This window comes from Pinus tabuliformis, chromosome Q, assembly GCF_031772625.1.
Source record: "Pinus tabuliformis cultivar Carrire ecotype Pingquan chromosome Q, CPIR1, whole genome shotgun sequence".
Taxonomy (NCBI): Eukaryota; Viridiplantae; Streptophyta; class Pinopsida; order Pinales; family Pinaceae; genus Pinus; species Pinus tabuliformis.
The window spans coordinates 246,514,430-246,536,388 of record NC_142296.1 but is presented as its reverse complement, the minus strand read 5'-3'; the positions used below and the strand labels follow the sequence as shown (position 1 = coordinate 246,536,388).

At 38.3% G+C, this 21,959-nt stretch overlaps 1 protein-coding gene across 3 annotated transcripts in view; it reads right to left on the bottom strand.

The window, feature by feature from the left end:
• LOC149219109 (uncharacterized) overlaps window positions 1–21,959 on the bottom strand; it is a 174,009-nt gene that overhangs the window by 72,723 nt on the left and 79,327 nt on the right. For 2 of the 3 annotated variants that reach the window (XR_016249215.1, XM_089384266.1), the window contains exons 4-6: window positions 7,344–7,404; window positions 7,080–7,145; window positions 6,766–6,857 (exon numbers count right to left, since the gene is read on the bottom strand). Coding sequence is in view for 2 of the 3 variants with exons in the window: in XM_089384266.1 (XP_089240392.1) it covers window positions 6,766–6,857; window positions 7,080–7,145; window positions 7,344–7,404 (219 nt within the window). In the remaining variant the exon portion in view is untranslated. The remainder of the gene's footprint in view (window positions 1–6,765; window positions 6,858–7,079; window positions 7,146–7,343; window positions 7,405–21,959) is intronic. The other variant, XM_089384267.1, reaches the window with a different exon arrangement.

The window sequence follows — 21,959 nt, the reverse complement described above, 5'->3', positions numbered from 1 at the left end:
TCCCTCTGTCACTGAAATGTATTCTTCTGTCTAACATGGTCGCATCATAGAAGGCATACAACTCCTACAAACCTCTAGTCTTTGAACATCTAACAATCTCAACTCCTGACATCTTCTTGGAAGGTTGCTCCTTCCATTCTTCTTGACTGTCTACTCCCTCAATACTACAATCTCTTCTGGTCATCTGGTATGCTCTTGCATGTCCTAACAATCTGTACAATCCACCCTCTCGAAAATCAATCACTCTTGCTAAGTCTATGCTTGAACCCAAGAATCAAACCATCTAGCAAATGGAGCAAAAATCTTCTCGTAGTCCACTCCCTCTTTCTGGGAGAACCCTCTTGTCACAAACCTCGCTTGGTACTTCTCGATTCTACCATCTATTGCATGAATCATTGCATTTGGCAATCTACACAATGGATCTATTCTTTCTTTCTGCAAACTCCATTTAGGAGGCCATGGAAGAAAAATTATAACCAAGCAAAACAAACAAGGACAAGAGACTAACCAAAATATAAAAATAATAATAATAATAGTCAAGGAAAAAAATATGACTGGAAGTACTTATCTCTTGATTAAGGAAGAAATTGCGAAGGGTTGTGGGAAATATCAACTCCCTCTTGATCTCGGTGTCCTTGCAAAGAATCATTCAAGCACTTGAAACTATACCCTCCACCATTAGCTAACTTCAAAACCTTGATATTCTTCCCTATCAAGTTTTCTATCTAAGCCCTGAACTCTTGGATCCTATTGAAGGCCTCACCCTTGGTTTTCATGAAGTAGATCCAAGTCTTCTAGGAGAAATGTCACATAATACAAGTAGTTGCCCAAAGATGGAATTGTCATCGGTTTGCATAGTCTGAATGCACTAAATCCAAGATCCCCTTGGATCTACTATCACAACTTGAAAAAAAACCCTTGGCATTCTTGCCAAGAGCACAACCCCTGCAAACACCATCATGTTCTATCTAAAGCTCTGGAAGACCAATGCCTGGGATGGTTGACCCATCAGTCTATATAGTCTTCCCTCTCTATCAAATCAGAGAGAGAATCCCGAAAGATTGTTAGGTGCCTAGAAGCATCGCTGTCAGCCAACCAAACATCACTACTAATAGTGCCTGAAAGAGCAAAGACAAGGAGATATTCCTTTGACTTCTTCTTGTGTTTGGCTTTCTCCTTAGCTCCCTCTGGCTTTGGAATGACTTCGTTCACATGACCCTGAAGGTCATCCAACTTGTCTTCTATTCTTGGGAGACATGGCACCATTTTGATAAGAGATCAAAAATCCAATCAAGTTGTTAAATATTCTCTTAAGCTGACTTCAATGGCTACTCTTTCAACAAAGCTCTAATACCATGTTGAATTTTCTACAAGATGCACAGTAGAATACAATTTTCTGCAAGATAATTACTTCTTAATGATCTACACACTGTATTCTTATGCCACTGATATCTTTGAGCAATTACACTTCATAAATATCAAAAGTAAATGCATCGGAAACAGTAAAGATCATTGAAAGACAACCATGGAAAATAGAGACAATATTTTGACCCTATGAAACCCAATGTTGGGAGAAAACCCAATAACTTTTATTTAGGAGAAGTTATTCTTCAGCAAGGTTTACAAAAATCAGCAATTTTGTCTAGAAATCTGTGCCCACAATCCATATCAAATACCAATCAAATCTGGTCAAATATTCAGCAAGTCAACACTGGTCAAACTAGCTAAAACAGTCAAGAGCCAACGTTGGTCAAACAGTCAGCCTACGGTCAAATTCAGCCCTGCAGTCAACCCTGTGGCCTGCAGTCAACCCTGTGGCCTGCAGTCAGCTCCTGTAACCTTCAATCAGCTCTTGCAGTCAATGCTGTCTGGTTCTGTGGTCAAATCTGAGGTCAAACAGCTCAGTCAATGCCCATTCCACTCAGTCAAATAGAGATATAACTCGGTCAACTGCTCCTCCACACCTGTGGCCAAGAGAAAGAGAAAAATATGATCTCAAATACTGATTTTTCATGCTCATACATGTTTTCATCGATGGTGTAGAAATGAGGCATCACAATGCCTATTTATACAAGTCAAATGGGGTGAAATACCCCAAGTGACACGTCCCTTCACCTTCTTGGGCCGACTTGATGCTCCAAAACATAAATTTTTATTCTAATTTTCTTAGGCTGACTTGGAAACCTATTTAGCCATTCGGGAATACCTCTGGATGCTACAAAAAATGAACGGCAGTAAAATCATTATGGAATTTTATAAAAGGGCATTTATGAGGGTGAAGGCACACGTTTTTTTGACTTCATTACGAGCATTTAATGATTTAATGAAGTGAGAGAGAGAGAGATTTGTGAGGGTGAAGAAAGAGAAGGGCAGCAAAACTTGGTGCAAACATCAAGGGAGTTGGCGCACGCATCCCAAGGAGAAAGTACAGCATTCCCATACAAATTTAAGTGCAGACAGTACAAGTATTTTATCGCTGGCTGTACAGAAGAAAGAATGTGCAGAAATCGACAGCAAGTGTTGGCGTGATTTACAAGACAAACTGCTGTCATTAAATCATACTGTTCCATACAGGAAAAGTACAAGATCGGGTACAAGTTCAAGGCAATATTTCTTGCTGTTGTATCTGTCTGTACAGTCATATAGCTGTATGGAAATCTGTTGGCACAGACTTCGAGGAGAAACTTTGCACAGATTTCGAGGAGGACAAACAGGCACAGTTTTCAAAGTTTTCTGTGGGTTCAATATACAAGATAAGTTTTGTATTTAATACTGGAAATTTGTCATTATCTCTAATTATATTTCTGGGGACACAAATAATAAAATCTCTCCTCTACTGATTTTCCCTTCGGAGTTTTCCACGGGCTTTGCCCAAGATCTCTGTGTCTACTTTCATGGTTTGTAGTTGCTGTTTCTAAATTCAGTAGTTATGTAAGCGATTCAATGGTATTTTTTGTTCTATGTTCAGTTTCTGCATTCATGTGCGAGCAGAAAATATAAATGAGCAATAAACTGTGATAACCTTTAGCAAAACTTAAAATTAGTGATTGGATCAGTTAAAAACTTATAGATATTCCACCAATTAGTAGATGAAGAAACTATTTCATATATCCATACTTAAGGTGTGTACTTAAGGTGAAAAAGGCCTAATGTGATACATTTAAACCTTAAGAATTTGTTGGAAATGTGTCGTAGAAAACTAGTCTTGGAGGGCTAAGATTGCCACTCATCAATCAAATTATAAAGCTGTCGTTTTATGTCTGTAATGTGCTTCCAAATTTACAAATTACAATATGGACTCCATAACTAAACATATATTTCTACCAACACACACATGTATACATTTGTATTTGAGGTTGATTTTATTCTAGTATTTGGACGAGACTGCAAAACGATACTTTTATAATTACACTCAATAAATTACTATGAGATGAATTGGGATCCTTGAACATAGCCTAGTAGGTCAGGAATCCCAACAATTAGCATGTGCTTTAAATAAAATATTTCCAGCCAAGAGGAGGTAGCAAGCATTGAAACCAAACAAAGAGATGTTATATTTCCATCTATTTCCTTTATTATTCTTCTATATAGTTCAGGTTGCTTGATAAATATAACAATAAATATGAGAGTCCATACCCCAATGGGGGTGTTGGAAACAAAACCTACAGAAGGAGGGGAGAAGACCCACCACCTAGCCACCTCCCAAGGCATTAAAGAGGGGGATGGCGTGGCCAACTCCCCCCATGCAGTAGCACATGCTTCAAGTCATGACAATACAACAAACTGATATGGCAACCCCCGTGACCTTTACGTCTTCTTTCCCACTCGGAATTGTTCCGCCATTTTTTGCCATCTTTGTGTCCCTCCCGGCTGCAGATGGGAATTCCCCCCTCAGCGTTTGGTTATTTGCCGCTCCAATAAACAAAGGCCCAAGCCCTCCTAGACCTCCATAGTTCTCAACTCATCACATCACTGGTTGGACAATTCATTGCCCTTTCACGACCCCTGGGGTGCATGTGATGAGATTGAGCGAACCCAAGCGAGGGAATCAGCCCCAGGACTTGGCAAATTACGCCTGGACCGAGCATGCCGTCAACAAGTTGGTAAATTATCTGTTGGCCATCACCTCTAGATGGTTTTTCCTGTTCAATTATATGTTTTTTATTCTCGATCCTAGGATTCTGGGTGGCACCGCTGAGGTTGAACAATTTGTTGCTACTCTTGTTGCTTTCGTTCCTCTAGATCTCCCCTACATTCAGATCTCTATCCCATTGCTTTCCTTAGTTCAATTCCTTTTGTATTTTCCCCTTTGGTTAGCACAATCTATGTTCCGCCATCATTTCGCATCGCTCTCCGGAATTCACTAGTGTTGGGCTCTGGTCCTCTGTGCGCATTATCCCAAGGCAAAGAATGGACCCAAGGCACGGGTCTAGGGACCATGGTTCTGCGGGCAAACCCAAAGCCCAATCCCAAGCCCAGTCAACCGTTGAAATTTACCCCCTCTTGAAGTTCAAGAAGAAACCCAACAACTTGAAGCCTTGGCAACCACTGACCGACATCCCATTCAGATTTCGAAATCCAATTTGAAGTCTCTGGTTGGGTCCCAGACCCTGGCCATACTAGGGGTCATAGGAGCCGGTATCTTCATTCTATCACCCCTTCACTAGCAAATGAAAACTATGTTGGCTCGTGTCATCAAAGCAAACATGAGGACTGCAATGAAATTACAACCTGCCTCGAGGGCATCCAATGGATTCAAAGACACCAACGCTCATGTCTGGTCAACCTAGATACCCATCTGGCCCACATTGAGAGGCATCTTCAGTGAGGGCATCACTCACCAACAAGCCCAAGCATGTGGGTTTCGGCCTCGTAATGTCTCCTGATGAATGATGCATGCACAGATGTTTTGTTTTATGTTTATGATCAAGGAACTTTATTTTATTTTCTTCTATAGTTTACAGCTGTGTCAGACTTTAGTATTACACAGTAGACTGCATGTAATATTTTTTATAATGGTGCCAGATATATGTCTAGGCATCAGGATGCTCAGATAGTAGGACTATTTTTGCTCATTTTGATAGACATAAGACTGATACAACACCTCTACTATCGTTGGTCTGGTTTCCCTTGTGGTAGGCTACGACAGTGAGGAGGCTGCCTGATATGTTTTGTATGCCTAATTTATGATGTAATAGAAGAATTAACATTAAAAAATGAGAGTTCATATATCATCTTGGATGCAAAGCCCCAAGGGATAGCTCAATTGGTCGAGTTCCCGTTGCTAAGTACCTTTCCAATTGGGAGGTCACGGGGTCAAATCTTTTCGATGCCCTTGGGGTTAGGCCTGACCAGATAAGCCGACGAGTAGATCCCTTTGAGTGGATCTGCCTAGATTACTACCCGTGGATGTAGCCGCCACTCAGTGACTATGAACCACAATTGAAAAAAAATTCATGTTGGATGAAAGTACATAGGGCATGTATCATTAATGTTGTAAACTTTATGGTTGATAAAGCATCCCCTTTCTCCTAAAGAAGATGGGGGAGCATAGTTGAACCATGCAGGGCAGGTAAGACTACATCACACCTTACATGGAGCTCAACCACAAAGACAAGACTGTCACAAACGGTCCATACACTTATGCATAGCATTTGTATCTATTTTAAGTTCTTGGAGATTTGTGAGCAAGAGTAGGAAGATAAACAAACACGTTACACTACTAACCCTTGATTAGGCATTCCCCAGAGAAAGTTATCAGGCTTTGCACAGGCAATTTCACAGTGATTGACGGCAATGGAGATGGCGTTTTTCCTTCATCTACATCTACCCCTATATCTATCGCAGTGTGAGGATTTCCAGGGTTTAGCTTCTTTGTTCACTCTTTCCTACTCATTTTTCTTTCATCTCACTCATATTTTTGTTTTTTAGTTTTCTGTAGTGGCCTGGGCAGTCGGATATTTTGTGTGGAACTCGCTGTATTTTATCTCCTTCTCTTATCTAGACAATAATAGGTATATTTAACATTCCCAATAATTTTTATGATGAAACGTAATACTTTATTATCTGAGCATATTAAAAAGGCATAAGTTGTCACAGATATTAATGAATCAGCAATTTCATTCACTTACTGGGATACTGTCACTATGATTTCAGGATGTTGTCATTGGTGATGTCAACAGTGATGTCAAGAAATACTAGCACTTTCTATAACAGAAGGTTTCCTGTCAGACAAATAACCTGAGTCTCAAGGCAACCACTTATCCTGTAATCATATATATAGGGGATATGTGGAAGGTGTCGCTCATTTGAGAGCTTCCTTCAGAATGGTATGTGGAGCAAGGACTAGTACGTATATTCTGCTTTCAAAATTTTGAGATATATATTAATAAAGTATACTGACTATTCTACATATGGCATTTAAGATAAGAAACAATATCTTTTGTTATTCATCAAATCATATGTCTTGAGATACTATTTCCAGATTTGAAGAATAGGTCATCAATAGAAAAGAGTTCATAAATATTATATTTCTAACTTTACCATTTGAGTCCAACTGTTTTACAGATGAGTTTTTTTACTTGTTATGTTTAGCTTAAAGAATGTTCGATCAAGACATGATTCAAAGGCTAATCACTACCTAAACTAACTTATAGAACTTTTAAGAAATCACAGAATATAAATGTAAAATTACTATCTTCACTAATTTCCCTCATTCGATCAAAGGCAGTGAATACAAAAAAATCAGCTGACCAAGACACTTACTCTCTGAAGGAACTGCTTTGCTTAAGAGCATATAGTTCAGCAAGATGGCGTGAATTAGAGCCCAATACGTCAACTATGACTTGCCACTGCAGCTTCAGAACAAGCCCTCCTGATAAGTAAAACTTGTCTCAATGGCTGCAGACCACCCACAATTTCAATTGTACAAAGTTTCAGAGAATCCCAACCTTACAAGCATGGCAAAGGGATTTTCTAAAGACAATGGCCTTGCTCATTTTACAGTGCCATTAACAAAAATTAAGAAACAGAAGCAGCATTAAAGATTCATACTCCCTTGGATCTCAAAATGAACTGACCTCGTTCTCACTGAAATAATCAGGAACCATATGAATTTGAGCTTCTTCTGGACTCCATCCAAAAGCCTGCAATAAAAAAAAAGGTAAAGGATGCAACTTATACTATGATACCAAACATATCTAGTTAAGACCAACTAGGTACCATATATTGCATACAATTTAGTGGCTGGCCTACAATTCAAAACTAGTTTCAAGCTAATTCATTTTGTTTGATACAGCCTCTTCAATATTCAATATATCTGGCAAGTATACTATATTGCATACCTCTCGATAGATGAAAACATCTGGATAGCCAAAGTCTCGGTACGCCTGATATGAGTAATAGCTGCAAACATATAGTAACACATAACCAGGATTTTATAACATGGTCCCATCACTGTTCCAGCACTGACAATGTGATGATGCAAATTTCACAAACTTCAAAAGAAATTACATTCAAATCTAGAAATAGAAGTGCAGTGCTATTATTATATCCAACATGTGAAAATTAGGATCACCCAGCACATCCATTTATATACTATCATGAAGCATTTTTCTTGTCAGAGACACACATCCATCAAAATCGAAGAAGCTAGCTTTTAGGTATACTGAAAATAAATAAAGGTAGAAAACCTCAGTGAACTCAAAGTAGGAAATCATACATGTGAAGAAGAAAAAATATAAAATACAAAGGAACAACTTTGTCAACCGCTGGGGATTCAGAAATATTTTTGCTATCTGTTACACTTCAAATTGTATCAGGTTCCACGCTGTTATTCTCATCACATTGACAGAGAATGATGCTGGTGCCTTTTAACTTTTGGATTCATTTGGGGGGATTCATCTTCATGGAGACCTTTCTCTTCATTGCATCGAATCACTTGACAGAGGGCTTTGGTTGTAGGAGCTTCACTTCTCGTTGGTTGGATGATTGTGCTTGGTGCTTGGTGGGCTTATCGCATGTGTGTGCCTTGTTGATCAACCCTTGGCTGCGTTTTCTATGGATGTGCAGCACACTAGCTCATTCTGGTAGTTTAGTATATTATGTTTCACTTGGATATGGATGAAGGTTCTAACCCCACCCCAATGGGATAGATGATGATGGTGTTAGGAGATATATGTTTCATGATTACTGGAGTTTCTTAGTGACTTTTGCATGATGATGTGGTATGACAATAGAGTAACTAAGCGGAAGTGTTCTACATGGGCCTCATGTGTTGGATGTGTGATGGAAACATGCTTGATAGTTGGATGGATTAGCCTTTTTCTTATGTCCCTTTCTCTTCTGATGTTGCTAATGTTGGAATGGTTTATGTTGCCTTTGTGGGATTTTCCTAGATGATTTAACTTTGTGATGTAACATTTCCTAGACATCACCTACGGTGGAATGTGTTTCATGAAGTTAGTATTTGTTACCCCTGCTTCCAGCGAGGGTACCAATACTAAAATTTTTCACCTCCATTTGCATTTTGATGAGCAAAGCAGATTGGAGACATGGCAGTATTTATTCTGATTTTGGGCACCTTTACATTTCCTGCGACATGGCGAAATTTTCAAAGCACTTCACGGATGCCAATGCACAAGGTCCTCGGTCCACATTTCAACAAGGGCTCATTGTCATCAACAAGAGGCATACCTGACATGCCATGTTGATTTCTTGGAAAAAGGAAGATATTTCAAAGTGAATTTCATCTCCAAAGGGGGACATGGACATATATTCCATGAATATAAAGGTGGCAAAGCAAATCGACATTGCATGTGGATTATGAAGCCTTCTATAACCGATACACACCTTCTGGAGTTTAAAAGAAGATCAATGTTGGAGTTTTCAATCCCATGTAAGCAAACTCAACCTCTCATAACCAAAATGTGTGGATAATAAGGTAGCCAAAGTGCAATGTTCCAAGTCAATGATAATCAATAAAGTGAACATTGGCCCCCCCAAGTTCAATGCTAACCAGATCAAGCAAGACACTAGCCATCTCAACCAAGTTGTTGACAAGTCAATGGGATGTACAACCATACGTGTAGGGTCAACTAACCGTTTCAGCTCAACGTTCAAGCACGTGGGGGTCGTCTTAACCACACAACAACTTCAGAGCAAAAATCAAGCAAAATGATCCATCTTCCAAGCAAGCATTGCTACTCAAGGTGAACATGGCCTTCCTCATGCGAATCCAGCCCCCTCCACCTAATTGTTAGAAACATTCCAAGGAAACGTTGGGCACCAGTTTCAAGGAATCAAGCATTTTAAGGAATGTTTCAGCCTAGATCAAGTCAAATGTTAGAGTATTGGACAACTTTTTCTCTTAGATGGGTGGATCAAACCCATCTAGGGTATTATTTTATTTTATTTCATGTAATAATTATTTAAATCTAGAAGTTTGACTAGATCCTTCAATGCTATATCTACGGAGCTCTATGGAAATTATTATTTTCAATAGGGGAATTTTGAGATAAAAAACAGCATTAAAATGAAAAATATACTAACAAACTCAATTTCAAAAGAACCAAAAGGATTCAATATGACAAAGTCATCACCAAGGGTAAATATTTTTGGAGGGAAAAGAAGAAAAGTATTTTTTTAATCATATTTTTGACTTATCTCTGTATAGGTTTACTCAAATTTCAAATGTAGGAACCTGTTGAATGTGGAATTAGATTATGGATCCAACAAGGACCCATTCTGCATATTTTGAGTAGACCCACACCAAGAAGAATTGAAAATACATGAAAAAACAGATGTGGAATTAGACTCCGCATCCAAGGAGAACCCACTATGCTTACTTTTGACTCTTGAGTAGACCCACACCGAGATGAATTGAAAATACATAAAAAAAATGTGTTTCTATTTTCAATTCTTCTCCGCATAGGTCCACTAAAAAGTATGAGATGTGGGTACTCATTGAATGCAAAATTAGGTTTTGAATTCAACAAGTGTCCGCGCTTGAAATTTAAGTAAACCTATAAGGAGAAAAGTCAAAAATACAATAATAAACATAGTTTACTTCCTTTCCTTTAAAAATTCAAAACTCTTATTTTATTATTTTGATTATTGTTTTACTATTTTCCTTAGAAAACCCATTTGGACCTCAAAATTCTGTTGAATTTTCTACGAGAGCATAGTAAAATACTATTTTATGTCGGATAATTACTTCTTAATGATTCTTCACACAATATTCTTATGCCACCGATATCATTGACCAATTACACTCAGAAATATCAACAAATATATGCAGCAGAAACAGTAAAGATAAGAGAAAGATAGTCAAGCATAATGGAGACAATATTATTACCATGGGAAACCCAACCTTGGAAGGAAACCCAGCAACTTTTCTTAGGAGAAATTATTCTTCAGCAAGGTTTACAAATCAACAATTTGTCTAGTGCCAAGTACAAATCCAAATACCAGTCAAAACCTAGTCAAAGAGCAGCAAATCAATGTTGGTCAAACCAGCCAAAATTGCATATAAGTCAACTAGTCATCCTATAGTCAAACTTTAGCCCTATGACCCCTGCATTCAACTGTGGTTGACTACAGTTAGTTTTCTACACACGTGTAGCCCTCCTGCAGCTCAATCAATCTGGTCAAACTCGGCCCAAAACAATCCAGTTAACTCAGGTCAAACTTAGTCAAAAGAGAGAGAAACCGCTGAGTCAAAACAGTCAATTCGTCCTCCTTTTCTCCGCATGTACAGTTGTTAAGAGACCTCAAAAAATATGAAGAAACTTGCTTGCTTTGTGGAGAAAATGAGATGTCGCATCAAATATATATACCAGTCGAATGGGGGTGAATTTACCCAAGGGGCACACCCTTTCATGAGTTGGGTTGACTTACCTTCTTGGGCTGACTTGGTGCCCCAAAAAATAAATTTTTACTTTTTAATTTTCTTAGGTTGACTTGGAGACCTCTTTGGCATCTGGAAATACCCCGCCCCCCCTCCCCACCTCCCCCATGCTACACAAAAATCAACACTTCCTCTTAGTGAGGGAGGTATTCTCCTTAGTTGCAAACAAATTTCCCCTTGGCTGAAATTTATCCTTCTTTAAGAAAAGTTTAAGAGCTTGCCAGGTCGATGTTGTGTCTCTCTCACATGCACATCTGTAGATCACTCCATCCTGGAGTAGGCAATGTAACTCCTCACATGATTGTCTACAGATAACTCCATCCTGGAATAGGCAATGTGAGTATCTTGGGCCATTTACCCCTGGCCAAATCAGCATGGCCCAACGAAAGTCCTCTATGGCTTCTTAGATAAATGTATCAATCTCCTCTGGTCAAATCAACATGATCGAGCCCAGTCAGTCTGCCTTCTCAGGAGAGGATCAACCCCTGGACCATTCACCCCTAGCCAAATCAACATGGCCTAGCCAAGTCCTTCTAGCTTCTTAGATGAATTTCAACTATCTCCTCTGGTCAAATCAGCATGACCCAACCACTCCTTCTGGCTTCTCAAGAAGATATGTCCAATCCTGCAATTGCTCTAGGCCATTCACCCTTGGTCAAATGACCTAGCCAAAGTCCTCCTGGCTTCTCTAATTAATGTATCCATCTCCCTTGGTCAAATAAGCATGGCCCAGCCAACTCCTAGCTTCTCAGGAGGTGGTCTACCCAATCCTGCAAAGACATCAACACTCCCTCTCAACGAGGGAGACATTCTACATCACACCAAGCTTGTCTCTGAAGTATACAAACTTCGCTCTAGACAAAAGCTTGGTGAGAATGTCCGCAATCTGCTCGTTTGTGGATATGTACTGGAACTTCATTGCTCCTTTCTACACCATGTCTCGGATGAAGTGATATTTGATTTCAATATGCTTCGACCTGTCATGGAAAACTGGATTCTCCAAAAGCTTAACACAGCTTTGATTATCAAAAAATATCAAGGTCGTCTCAAGCTCTTAATCAAATAACCCTGCAAGTAGCTTCTAAAGCCACACTACTTCCTGACTTGTGGCACTGGTTGCAATATACAATGCCTCTATTGTACTAAGTGCAACAAAAGTCTACTTCCTGATAAATGAGGATATCATAGTTCATCCCAAGCTAAAGAAACACCCTAAGGTGCTCTTTCTGTCCTCTACACTCCCAGCCCAATCTGAATCTGTATATCCTTGCAGCCTCACTTCACCACCTAAGACATATCTCAAAGCATATCCAATTGTAACACGCAGGTGTTGAGAAACCAAGTGCTAGAAGATAATGATTGATTTCTCTTAACTTGATAATTACTTATGAATGTTTGTTGGCTTCTTATTACTTATATTATCTGTAACAAGCCTCCTACAATTACAAACAGAATGTGAATAATAGCAAGTATACGAGTCATGCATATGATAGCTACATATTCATACATCGCATACACTGCACTAGTATACATACCGTCTAATATTGGAAAATATATAAATTAGGTTAATAAATAAATTATCAAAGTAAATTCCTAACTTACCATAATATAATAAATATATCAAATGAAGTCTTGGATACATACCACCCGTATACATATATATCTATATACATAATTAAAAGAAATAAAATATAAATTTAATTTAATTGACTTAATTAAATAAATAAAAGAACTTATTTAAATATTTAATAAAGTGAAATAGTAAAACTATGAATAAAACAATGAATGCATTCATGGGACATTATATTAACTAAACAAGACCAAATAGACATAAAATAACACTTATGAAATTAAAAGGGAAATAATAAAGGTGATGAGTCACGTAAGCTATAAATACTCTTTAAACATAAGGGAGACAAAGAGCCTAAGGCATTGCAAGTGGCAAGGAGTAAGGAAGAGCCGAGAAGATATTGTGCAGGGGCGGTGGAGAGATGGGGACAGTCAAAGCATATAAAGGGGTTGAGGAGGCCATAACAAGGGGGAGAAAGAAGAATTTTTACAGAGAGAAAGAATTATGAGCAAGTCAGTGATGAATGAGTTGAGCTTTCATTGTTCTTGAAATTTTGGGTATGGGGGCCAAAGTACCTCGAATTTGAAGTACTTTGGAGCTGGGTACTGAGATTATACCCAGTTTGGCAAGGAGGTTTTGATTGTTTGGTAACGGGAGCGAAAGCCCAGCAAATCAAAAGCATCTTCAACCACAGAAACCCAAGTAGGTACTCAAAATCAAATTGATAAATTCTAATATTTTGCATGATTATATCCTGGTAAAAATCTGAAATTTAGAGCTTTACATTCTGGTATCAGAGCCAAGTTCAAACCCTTCGAGACCTTAGGGCTTTAAAATTTTAGTTAGAACACCTTCCATAAATAAATATGGTATAAGAGGATGTGTATGTTCTGACAATTTCTTGGCAACCAGTATTTAATAGATGATTTTCATGACAAAATTCTGTAAGTAAAGATATCGTTGTAAAAGTATAAATACTGTAGCATACCGTATTGAAAGTTATTGAATTTGTGTGATACGGTAGGGTAATATGAGCGCTGATTATTATACGGCGAATTAATAAATATAATTTAAAAGAGTTAAAGATATTTGATGACTGGGAATTACATTAAGAGACTGTAATGTTCCAACTTCATGTGATACAGTTACATTGTGATATTGATTATTTTTATTCAATTACATATCAATTTGATGGTCGATTTAATTTCGAACTTAACACATTTTTAAGAGCAGTTTCGATCGGTCGATTTGATGTAGGAGTCGTAAGTGATTTAAATGTTTGGGTTTGAATCAGTTGACTTGATTTTGTAATTTAAATAATACTTTGAACTTCCTGTCAGTACCGAGGGCAAGGGCTAACCAGCCTGCCATAGGGCATTAAATGCCCAGGGATATGCATGCTTTATAACAAAATAACACACAGTCCTTGGTGACTACATAAATTAAAAGTAAAGGCTGTGTGTTATTTTGTTATAGAGCATACATATACCTGGGCATTTCCCTATGGCAGGCTGGTTAGCCCTTGCCAGTACCGAGAACCTGATAAAGGTACACCTTTACGCCATCATCCGCCGATATGTCGGGACATCTCTACCACTTGGGTAGGCCTTGAAATTTAGGTGAAGTCAGTACCTGATAGTCGGAAAATCGATATTTCTAAACCTTGAAAATTGGTGAAGTTAGTGCTCATAGTTGGTAAATCGATTAATTTTAAAACCTTTAAAAAAAAAAATTGAAATAAAGTTAAAACGTCTATCCATCAATACCTTTGAATTCAGTACCGGTAATTAACAATATCTTATTTCTTTCCTCGGGGCCTTCAATAATGAATGAGTCGGTACTATAAATAGCTTTAGTGTTTGAGTGTCGGAAAAAGGATACTAATTTTAAATGTCTGATTTCTGAATAAACTGCTTTTGTATCGTCTCATGTTCTCCGAGTAGACATCGGTGGTGCATTTCGCTGTCGTTTGTGGGCTGCATATATTTGACGTGATTCGCTCACGCTGAATGCACATTTAAACGATGCAAGGACAGTGTGCGAGTGGTATCTTGACTATAACTCAGGTGGGCATCAGGCTCCGACTAAAGCTGATAAACCGATAGAAGCGAATCAATTTTATCCCCTTCAATGTTGGCGGGCCACCCATTGAGTCAGACATGTAATTATTTACAGGCCAATTTTCGTTTTTTTAGCAATAAAGTTGACTGGTCGATTCCATTTTATTGGTTTGTGCGTGCTTTATGTATAAATATCCGTCTTCCCTTTCCTTTGTTCCAAATTGAGACATTTTATGTATAAATATCCCTCTGCCCTTTCTTTCGTTCCAAATTGAGACGCTATTCTATTCCTCTGGCATTCATGAGTTGTTCGATGTTATCTAGTAATAGAGTTAATTCTGAAGAAATTCGTTTAGGCTCTTGCATGTAGAGACAGAAATTGTATTTCAAATTTAAAAAACAAAAAACAAAACCGACCACAGGAGAGGCCGAAGCCACAACCTTTTGATCCAGAACATTGAATTATTGAACCAGACATTTAAAATATATATATATATATATATATAAAAGTGTACACATAATACTGCGAATTTAAATTGATATTGATATATTCCTTTATGAGGATTATTATTAAAGAGTAAAAAACTTTCAAATTATCTGTTATGTAATCATTCAAGGGCTGTTACTTCTGGTTTTTGTATAATTTGTGGCTCTTTTTAGGACAAGCGGGCTTTGTTGATGTGATGTATAGGTTTATCCTGTTTCAGATATGGATGATTCGGACTATCTGTATCATTTTCTCTAATTTTGTGGGGATTTTCTTCAGCTCAATATACAGCCATATGTATTTGAAGACATATATTTTCTTAATATAAATCTATGCCTGTTTTTTTTCACTGAAAAAAGAATATTTTTAAATTTAGGTTATTTTTTCAAATTTATATTTAATTATTATAATTATAAAATTATTGTACACATTATCAAAGGTTACTTTTTACATTTATTTAATATAATTATCAACCACATTAATTAACTGTGCTAGTATTAGCTTCCATCCTCCGTCTGGTTATAATTTCTCACTGCAAATGGAGGCGTGCTGTTCTTTATCCTCGAACAAAACATTAATTATTTTGATATTTGTTTACTGTATTTGGTATTTTCATGATGCGTAATTGGAGAGTAGGATTTCGGCAGCTCCTCCATTTTTGTTTCTTAAAAAGTGTAATTATGTTCTGATATCTTTAAAATGTTTAAAAGATTGTATTGAAAGGAGTTTGATTTTTTACATTATTTAATAGATTTTCAATTAGATTAAGTTATATTGTCTTAATTGCAATATTATATAATAATATAATAATAGTATGTTGGGAATAAATTACAAAAAAGTACCAAATTATGTTGGGAATAAATTCAATAGTATTATGGAAACGGAGGTTACATGTAAAATCATTTGTTTGTCGTTTGTCGTCATTAAGGGATGACAAAAGTATAAAACCCCTTTCTTAACCACATTTACGACTAAAAAGTATTAGGCAAATATTATAAAGTAATACTATGGGGCGCCGGTCAACCCAGTAAGGTCCTGATAAGCCCGGTCAATCCTTCGACAATGCATATATTATATATGTCATTTCATCTCCCTCATTCATCAGAGTGGGCAAGTAGTTCCTTCCTTCCCTCCTCTCTTTCTTTTGATCTTATATATGTTAACAGATTGGCGACCACTGTCAATTCATTACCTTTTGCCAAGTACACTAAGTCCCGCAAATGCCAGCCTTGAACCCGTTGAAAGAAGCCTTCACCATTTTCTTTTGATATTTCTTTCTTTCTTGATTGAGGAGAGGGCAATCTCACTGTCATCTCCCTTACGGTCAAGCGGCACCTTGCCCTCAGAAGCGCAAGCCCTCCGGACCTTGTGGGTCGAGATTTCAAGGCATGTAGCGTATATAATATCATCAGAAAAAAGATCTATTATATACGCTACATGGCATAAGGCCTTTCAATCTCTCCTCTCCTTATCAGTCGAGCCTAGGCAAATATTATAAAGTAATACTATGGTCTATAAAGACTTATGCATTTTGATAAGTATTATCAGGCATTGGAATAAATTACCATGCATTAGGCCAAGGAGGTAGTGATACCACCCTCTTTGACCTCAGTACACTAGTAAGACTTGCCTAGTAGGGAAAAATAGCAACAAAAAAAATATACCCATATGAGAGCTTGAATTTATGAAAATTATATTTGTTAAATTTAAATCGTACCTCATATTTTAATAAATTTATTATGTATCCATGAAAAGCTACGATGGTAAGAACATATCAACAACAACGACATGATCGAGTAGCATCGCCATCACTGACACCACCACTGTCATCATTACCATCACCATAGTCATCGCCATCACCACCACCACCGAGACCATTATCAACGCCAATCGCTCCAGCATCAGTGTTAACCGTTATAATGCGCTCATTGGAAGCCATATTGGAAACATTAAAAGGGCCACTAATATCTAACACTAAAGAAGAGCAACCTCAACTTGAAGAAATAAATCCAACTGAACCTAAAAGCTCTGAGTATAGACAATCAAAGGAAGATATTTCTAGGGAGCTGCAAAAAATTAAACTCCCAAAACTTTCATGAGGACAAGTTGAAAAAGATGTTGATGCATGGCCAGAAGGAATCAACAGAGGTTTTGCACTAAGAGAGTACTCTTCTACTTCCAAAACAAAAAAATTGTCATATTTCAATTAAAGGAAAGTGCCTCGATTTAGGGGGAATCTGGAAAAACAATTACACCTCACAACGGATATTGTTCCCTGCGAGTTGTTCGAAGAAAGATTGTGCGCCAAGTACTTACCTCCATATTCTCAAGAGCAGCAAGTCGGGGCCTTTCATGCGCTAGTCCAAGGTAACAAAACAGTGGAGAAATATGAAATAAGGTTTGGGGTGCTCCTGTAATTTTTGTCAACAAAAAATATGGTTCCTTGCGATTATGCATAAACTATCAAGACTTAAATCGAGCTAGATTAAAGAATCGGTATCCAATGCCTCGAATTGATGACCTCTTCGACCAAATGAAAGGAGTTGTTGTCTTTTCAAAAATCGATCTACGATCAGGTTACCATCAACTAAGGATTAAGGAAAGCGATATCTCTAAGATTGCATTCCAAACATGTTTCGGGCATTTTGAGTTCACTGTGGTACCATTTGGGCTTACCAATGCACCAGCGGTATTCATGAATCTTATAAACAACGTTTTCCGCAAATATCTCGATCAATTTGTACAAGTCTTCTTAGACGATATTCTCATCTACTCCAAAAATGAGAAAGAACATGAAGAACATTTGCGGATAATATTATATTGCCTCAGAGAACACCAGTGATATGAAAAGTTATCCAAGTGCTCCTTCTTTCAGAAAAATATTCATTATTTGGGTCATATCATATCTGATGAAGAAATCTCAGTAGATCCTGAGAAGGTAAAGGCAATCATGGAATAGCCGATACCGAAAAATGCACATGAATTACGAAGCTTTATGGGTTTAGTTGGCTACTACCATAGGTTTGTTGAAGGATTCTCCAAAATTGCAAAACCTATCACAACCCTCCAGTGTAAAGGAGTTAGGTATGAATGAACTGAACAATGTCATAAAGCATTCTCTGAACTTAAAACACTGTTGATCAATGCACCATTCTTGCGAGTATCTGATATGGACAAAGATTTTACTGTATGTACTGATGCATCCAAGCAAGGATTAGGTGCAGTATTAATGCAGGATAGAAGCGTAATAGCATATGCCTCAAGGAAATTAAAACCTCATGAAGAACTCTACGCCACGCACGATTTAGAGTTAGTCGTTGTAGTGCTAGCTTTAAATATATGGAGACACTATCTAGTAGGGAGAAGCTTTATGCTAAAAAGCGACCATCAAAGTCTACAATATTTGTTTACTCAAAGAGACTTGAATGCTAGGCAAAGACGATGGAGTGAATTCCTAAGTAGGTATGATTTTAGAATTTCATACATTAAAGGAAAGGAGAATGTGGTAGCAGATGTTTTAAGTTGTTAAAATTGGCGACTAGGGCCAAACTCCATGTGCGTCATCTTATTATTGGCAGTTGATATTTTTCTTGGATCCCTCTCATCAAGAGGTGTAGGATTGTTCTAAAGATCATCCAATTCCGATAAGTATTCATGGAGATATGAATTTATTTGTGTTATGGGACAATTCATCAAGGTCGGTCAACGACCAAATAAACCCCACATGTGCTCAACGTTTTAGTATAAATCGAAGTGCCCTTCAAGTCATTTCTACACACTTGGGATCTCTTCCTCTCTACTTGTCTTTGGGTTTTAGTAGGAGGAGAGATCCTAAGGGATAACGATGCCCTAATGTAGAAAGGATCTACGCTGCCCTAATGAAGAAGCCCTAGACGCAGGAAGGAAGGGAGATCTAGCATGGTGAAGGTGTTAGGTAAACTTGACTCAAGATAGAGTCAAAGTTGACCAAGTTAAACAGTGATGGTTTTGGGGCACATGGTATTGTGCACCCATAGTATTCTGCCCGTGGTATTATATGTAATGGAGCTTATAAAAGGCTGGAAGAACTTCATTGTAATGCAAGACCTGGAGGTGAGCGGTGAAGGCTCACTTGGTCGGATTGGCCAGGGTTTTGGCCAACACTAATAAGATCTTATTAGGTTGGGTTTTTCCCCGCATTTGGGGTTTTCCCGGATAAAAATTTGTGTTTATGTGTTTATGGTTGTTGCTGGATATTTTTATATTTATTCCTCTCAGTAATTATTTATGTTATGCAGTAAATTTCTTAACAACTGGTATCAGAGCCAGATATTGGCTTCAAAAGGATTCTTTGATGCCAGGGGTTTATAGTGCTTGATGAGATCAATGCAGCCTTTTTTTTACAGATTTGGGTCTGAAAATAATGGTGGAACAATCTTACGCAGAAGAACCTCAAGGAGAATGTGCGGAAGATAGTGCCGGCCAGGGATCGTCGGTGCTGGAATCTACGAGGGCTCCCAGTTGGAGCGGTTTGATAGAAGTTTTTGAGCACATCAAATTGAGAGAGGATGGATCAGAATCACAGCAGTAATAAACAAAAAAAAAATTAATGAAGTCAAAATTATTGCATGTAAATGGGCATACTACTGTAAGACCTGGTAAGGCATGTGTACCCCTCGGTGATCACCGGTAAAGTCTGGGCTAGACCTAGGTGATAGGGGGGATGTCGGATTAACAATACCCCGGGTAAAAACTCTGAGGGGGGTAAGAGCTAGACTGAGCGGGATTGTCTCACTTTGCAGGTTTTGTTGGAGTTAGTCAAGGAACCCCAAGTCAAGTTTAAAGGGGGAATTGTTAGGTAAACTTGACTCAAGATAGAGTCAAAGTTGACCAGGTTAAACAGTGATGGTTTTGGGGGACATGGTATTGTGCACCCATAGTATTCTGCCCGTGGTATTATGTAATGGAGCTTATAAAAGGCTGGAAGGACTTCATTGTAATGCAAGACCTGGAGGTGAGCGGTGAAGGCTCACTTGGTCGAATTAGCCAGGGTTTTGGCCAACGCTAATAAGATCTTATTAGGTTGGGTTTTTCCCCGGATTTGTGGTTTTCCCGGATAAACATTTGTGTTTATGTGTTTATGTGTTTATGGTTGTTGCTGGCTATTTTTATATTTATTCATCTTAGTAATTATTTATGTTATGCAGTAAATTTCTTAACAAAAGGAAGCCTAAAGAGCAGACTCTAACGCAGCTTATCATGCCCTAACATATATGATGTTCTGGAAGGGTTTGGGACAGCTCTTAGAAGCAACAAAAGGGATACCCTAACAGCAATAAGGAAGCTTTCATACACGCTGCCCTAATACGCAACCCTGGCCAAATGTTCTAGCCTTAGCCGCAGGCAAGGGAGAAAAATGGCCGCAGTCAAAGGAGAGCTCTAGCAGCATTAAGGAGGAGATAATCCGTAGTCTAATAAGGTGCCCTAGTTGCAGTCTAAGGAAGCCTAACGAACAGCAAACAAAGGCCCTCATCTGCAGTCCAATAAGGTGTCCTAGCCGCAATCTAAGGAGGCCTAACGAATAGCAAACAAAGGCCCTAATCCGCAGTGTAATCAAGGATATCTAGCTGATGTTTTGCCTACAATACGCAACCCTTATCAACAGCACAAGGAGGCCTAATGTATGTTGTCGGTGACAGCATGTCTAAGTTTTGTAGGTGCCTAAGTGTGCTGGAGATGACAGCATGGACTAAGTGTTGTAGGTGCCTAGGTGTGTTGTAGGTGACAGCATAGTGTTGTAGATAAAACAGTTACAAGGCATGAGTTAAGGACTAGGAATTCATTGTCATAAAGAAGAAACAGTGAAGTCTGCTCTCTAGGTTGTATGTTATCTAGTGAACACATGACAGCGACATCTTCAGTCTGATGTATGGCATGTTAGAAGTATACATGTTGTAATAAATGGAGGACAGTGTTGTGGAAGGCAGTGACAGCGTTCCCTTAGAGGACAATTGCAGACAAATCAAGGCAGACATTGTGACTGTTAGTTGACTGCACTTGGGAAGAGTCTAGCTGCTTTGCTAGGTTGTAAGCCATAACAAGCAGCTAAGACTAGTGAGTGTAAAGCAGCATATTGGATGCAGTAATGAATGCAGCATGATGAGTGCAGCATTGAGTGCAGATTAGTGATGAGTGCAGCATTGGGTGCAGATCCGTGATGAGAGCAACTCAGTGATTGGAGCAGCACAGTCACAGGGGCAGTAGCATGAAGTGCACAGCATGGTCATTAGGTCCAACACTGTGATGATGGGTGCAACATGAAGTGCACAGCGTGGTCGTTAGGTCCAGCACTGTGATGATGGGTGCAGCACGGTGAGGTGCAGCGTGATGACGAGATGCAGCACGATGATAGGTGAAGGAGCCACCTTGGAGAATCAGTTGAAGTAGCGTGTCTTCAACTGATCTCATGTATCATCTTCTTAAGATGATCTATGCTCTTATCTAGATAAGTCAAAGTGTTGACTTCTATTGTAAATGTATTATCTCTCTCTCTCTCTCTGCTGAACTATTGAACAACATATAAGAAGAATTGATCAAAAGTTTCCCCACATTGGAGTTTGTCCCTAGCTAGCGCCACATCTTATGTCCTCTTGTCTTGGCTTGTCTTCTGTGATTTATGTTTATCTTCTATCTGCAGTTTACTTTAATGCTGATGTGATTGCTAATCTATAAAATATATTGAGCTGACTGTGAAAATTGAATTAAATTGCTCTAAGCATAGAACATATCTAAACTTAACATAAGTAGAAGGCCACAGATATTTTCCCTCGTACCTATCAAAGTAGATTTGAGAAAGCGAGTAGTAGAACATCTCTTGAGAGATAGTTGGTATTTAAAAGTGAGATCCGGTCTTGATAGTAAAAAGCCAAAAGAACCTAAATTTGAGGGATCTAAACT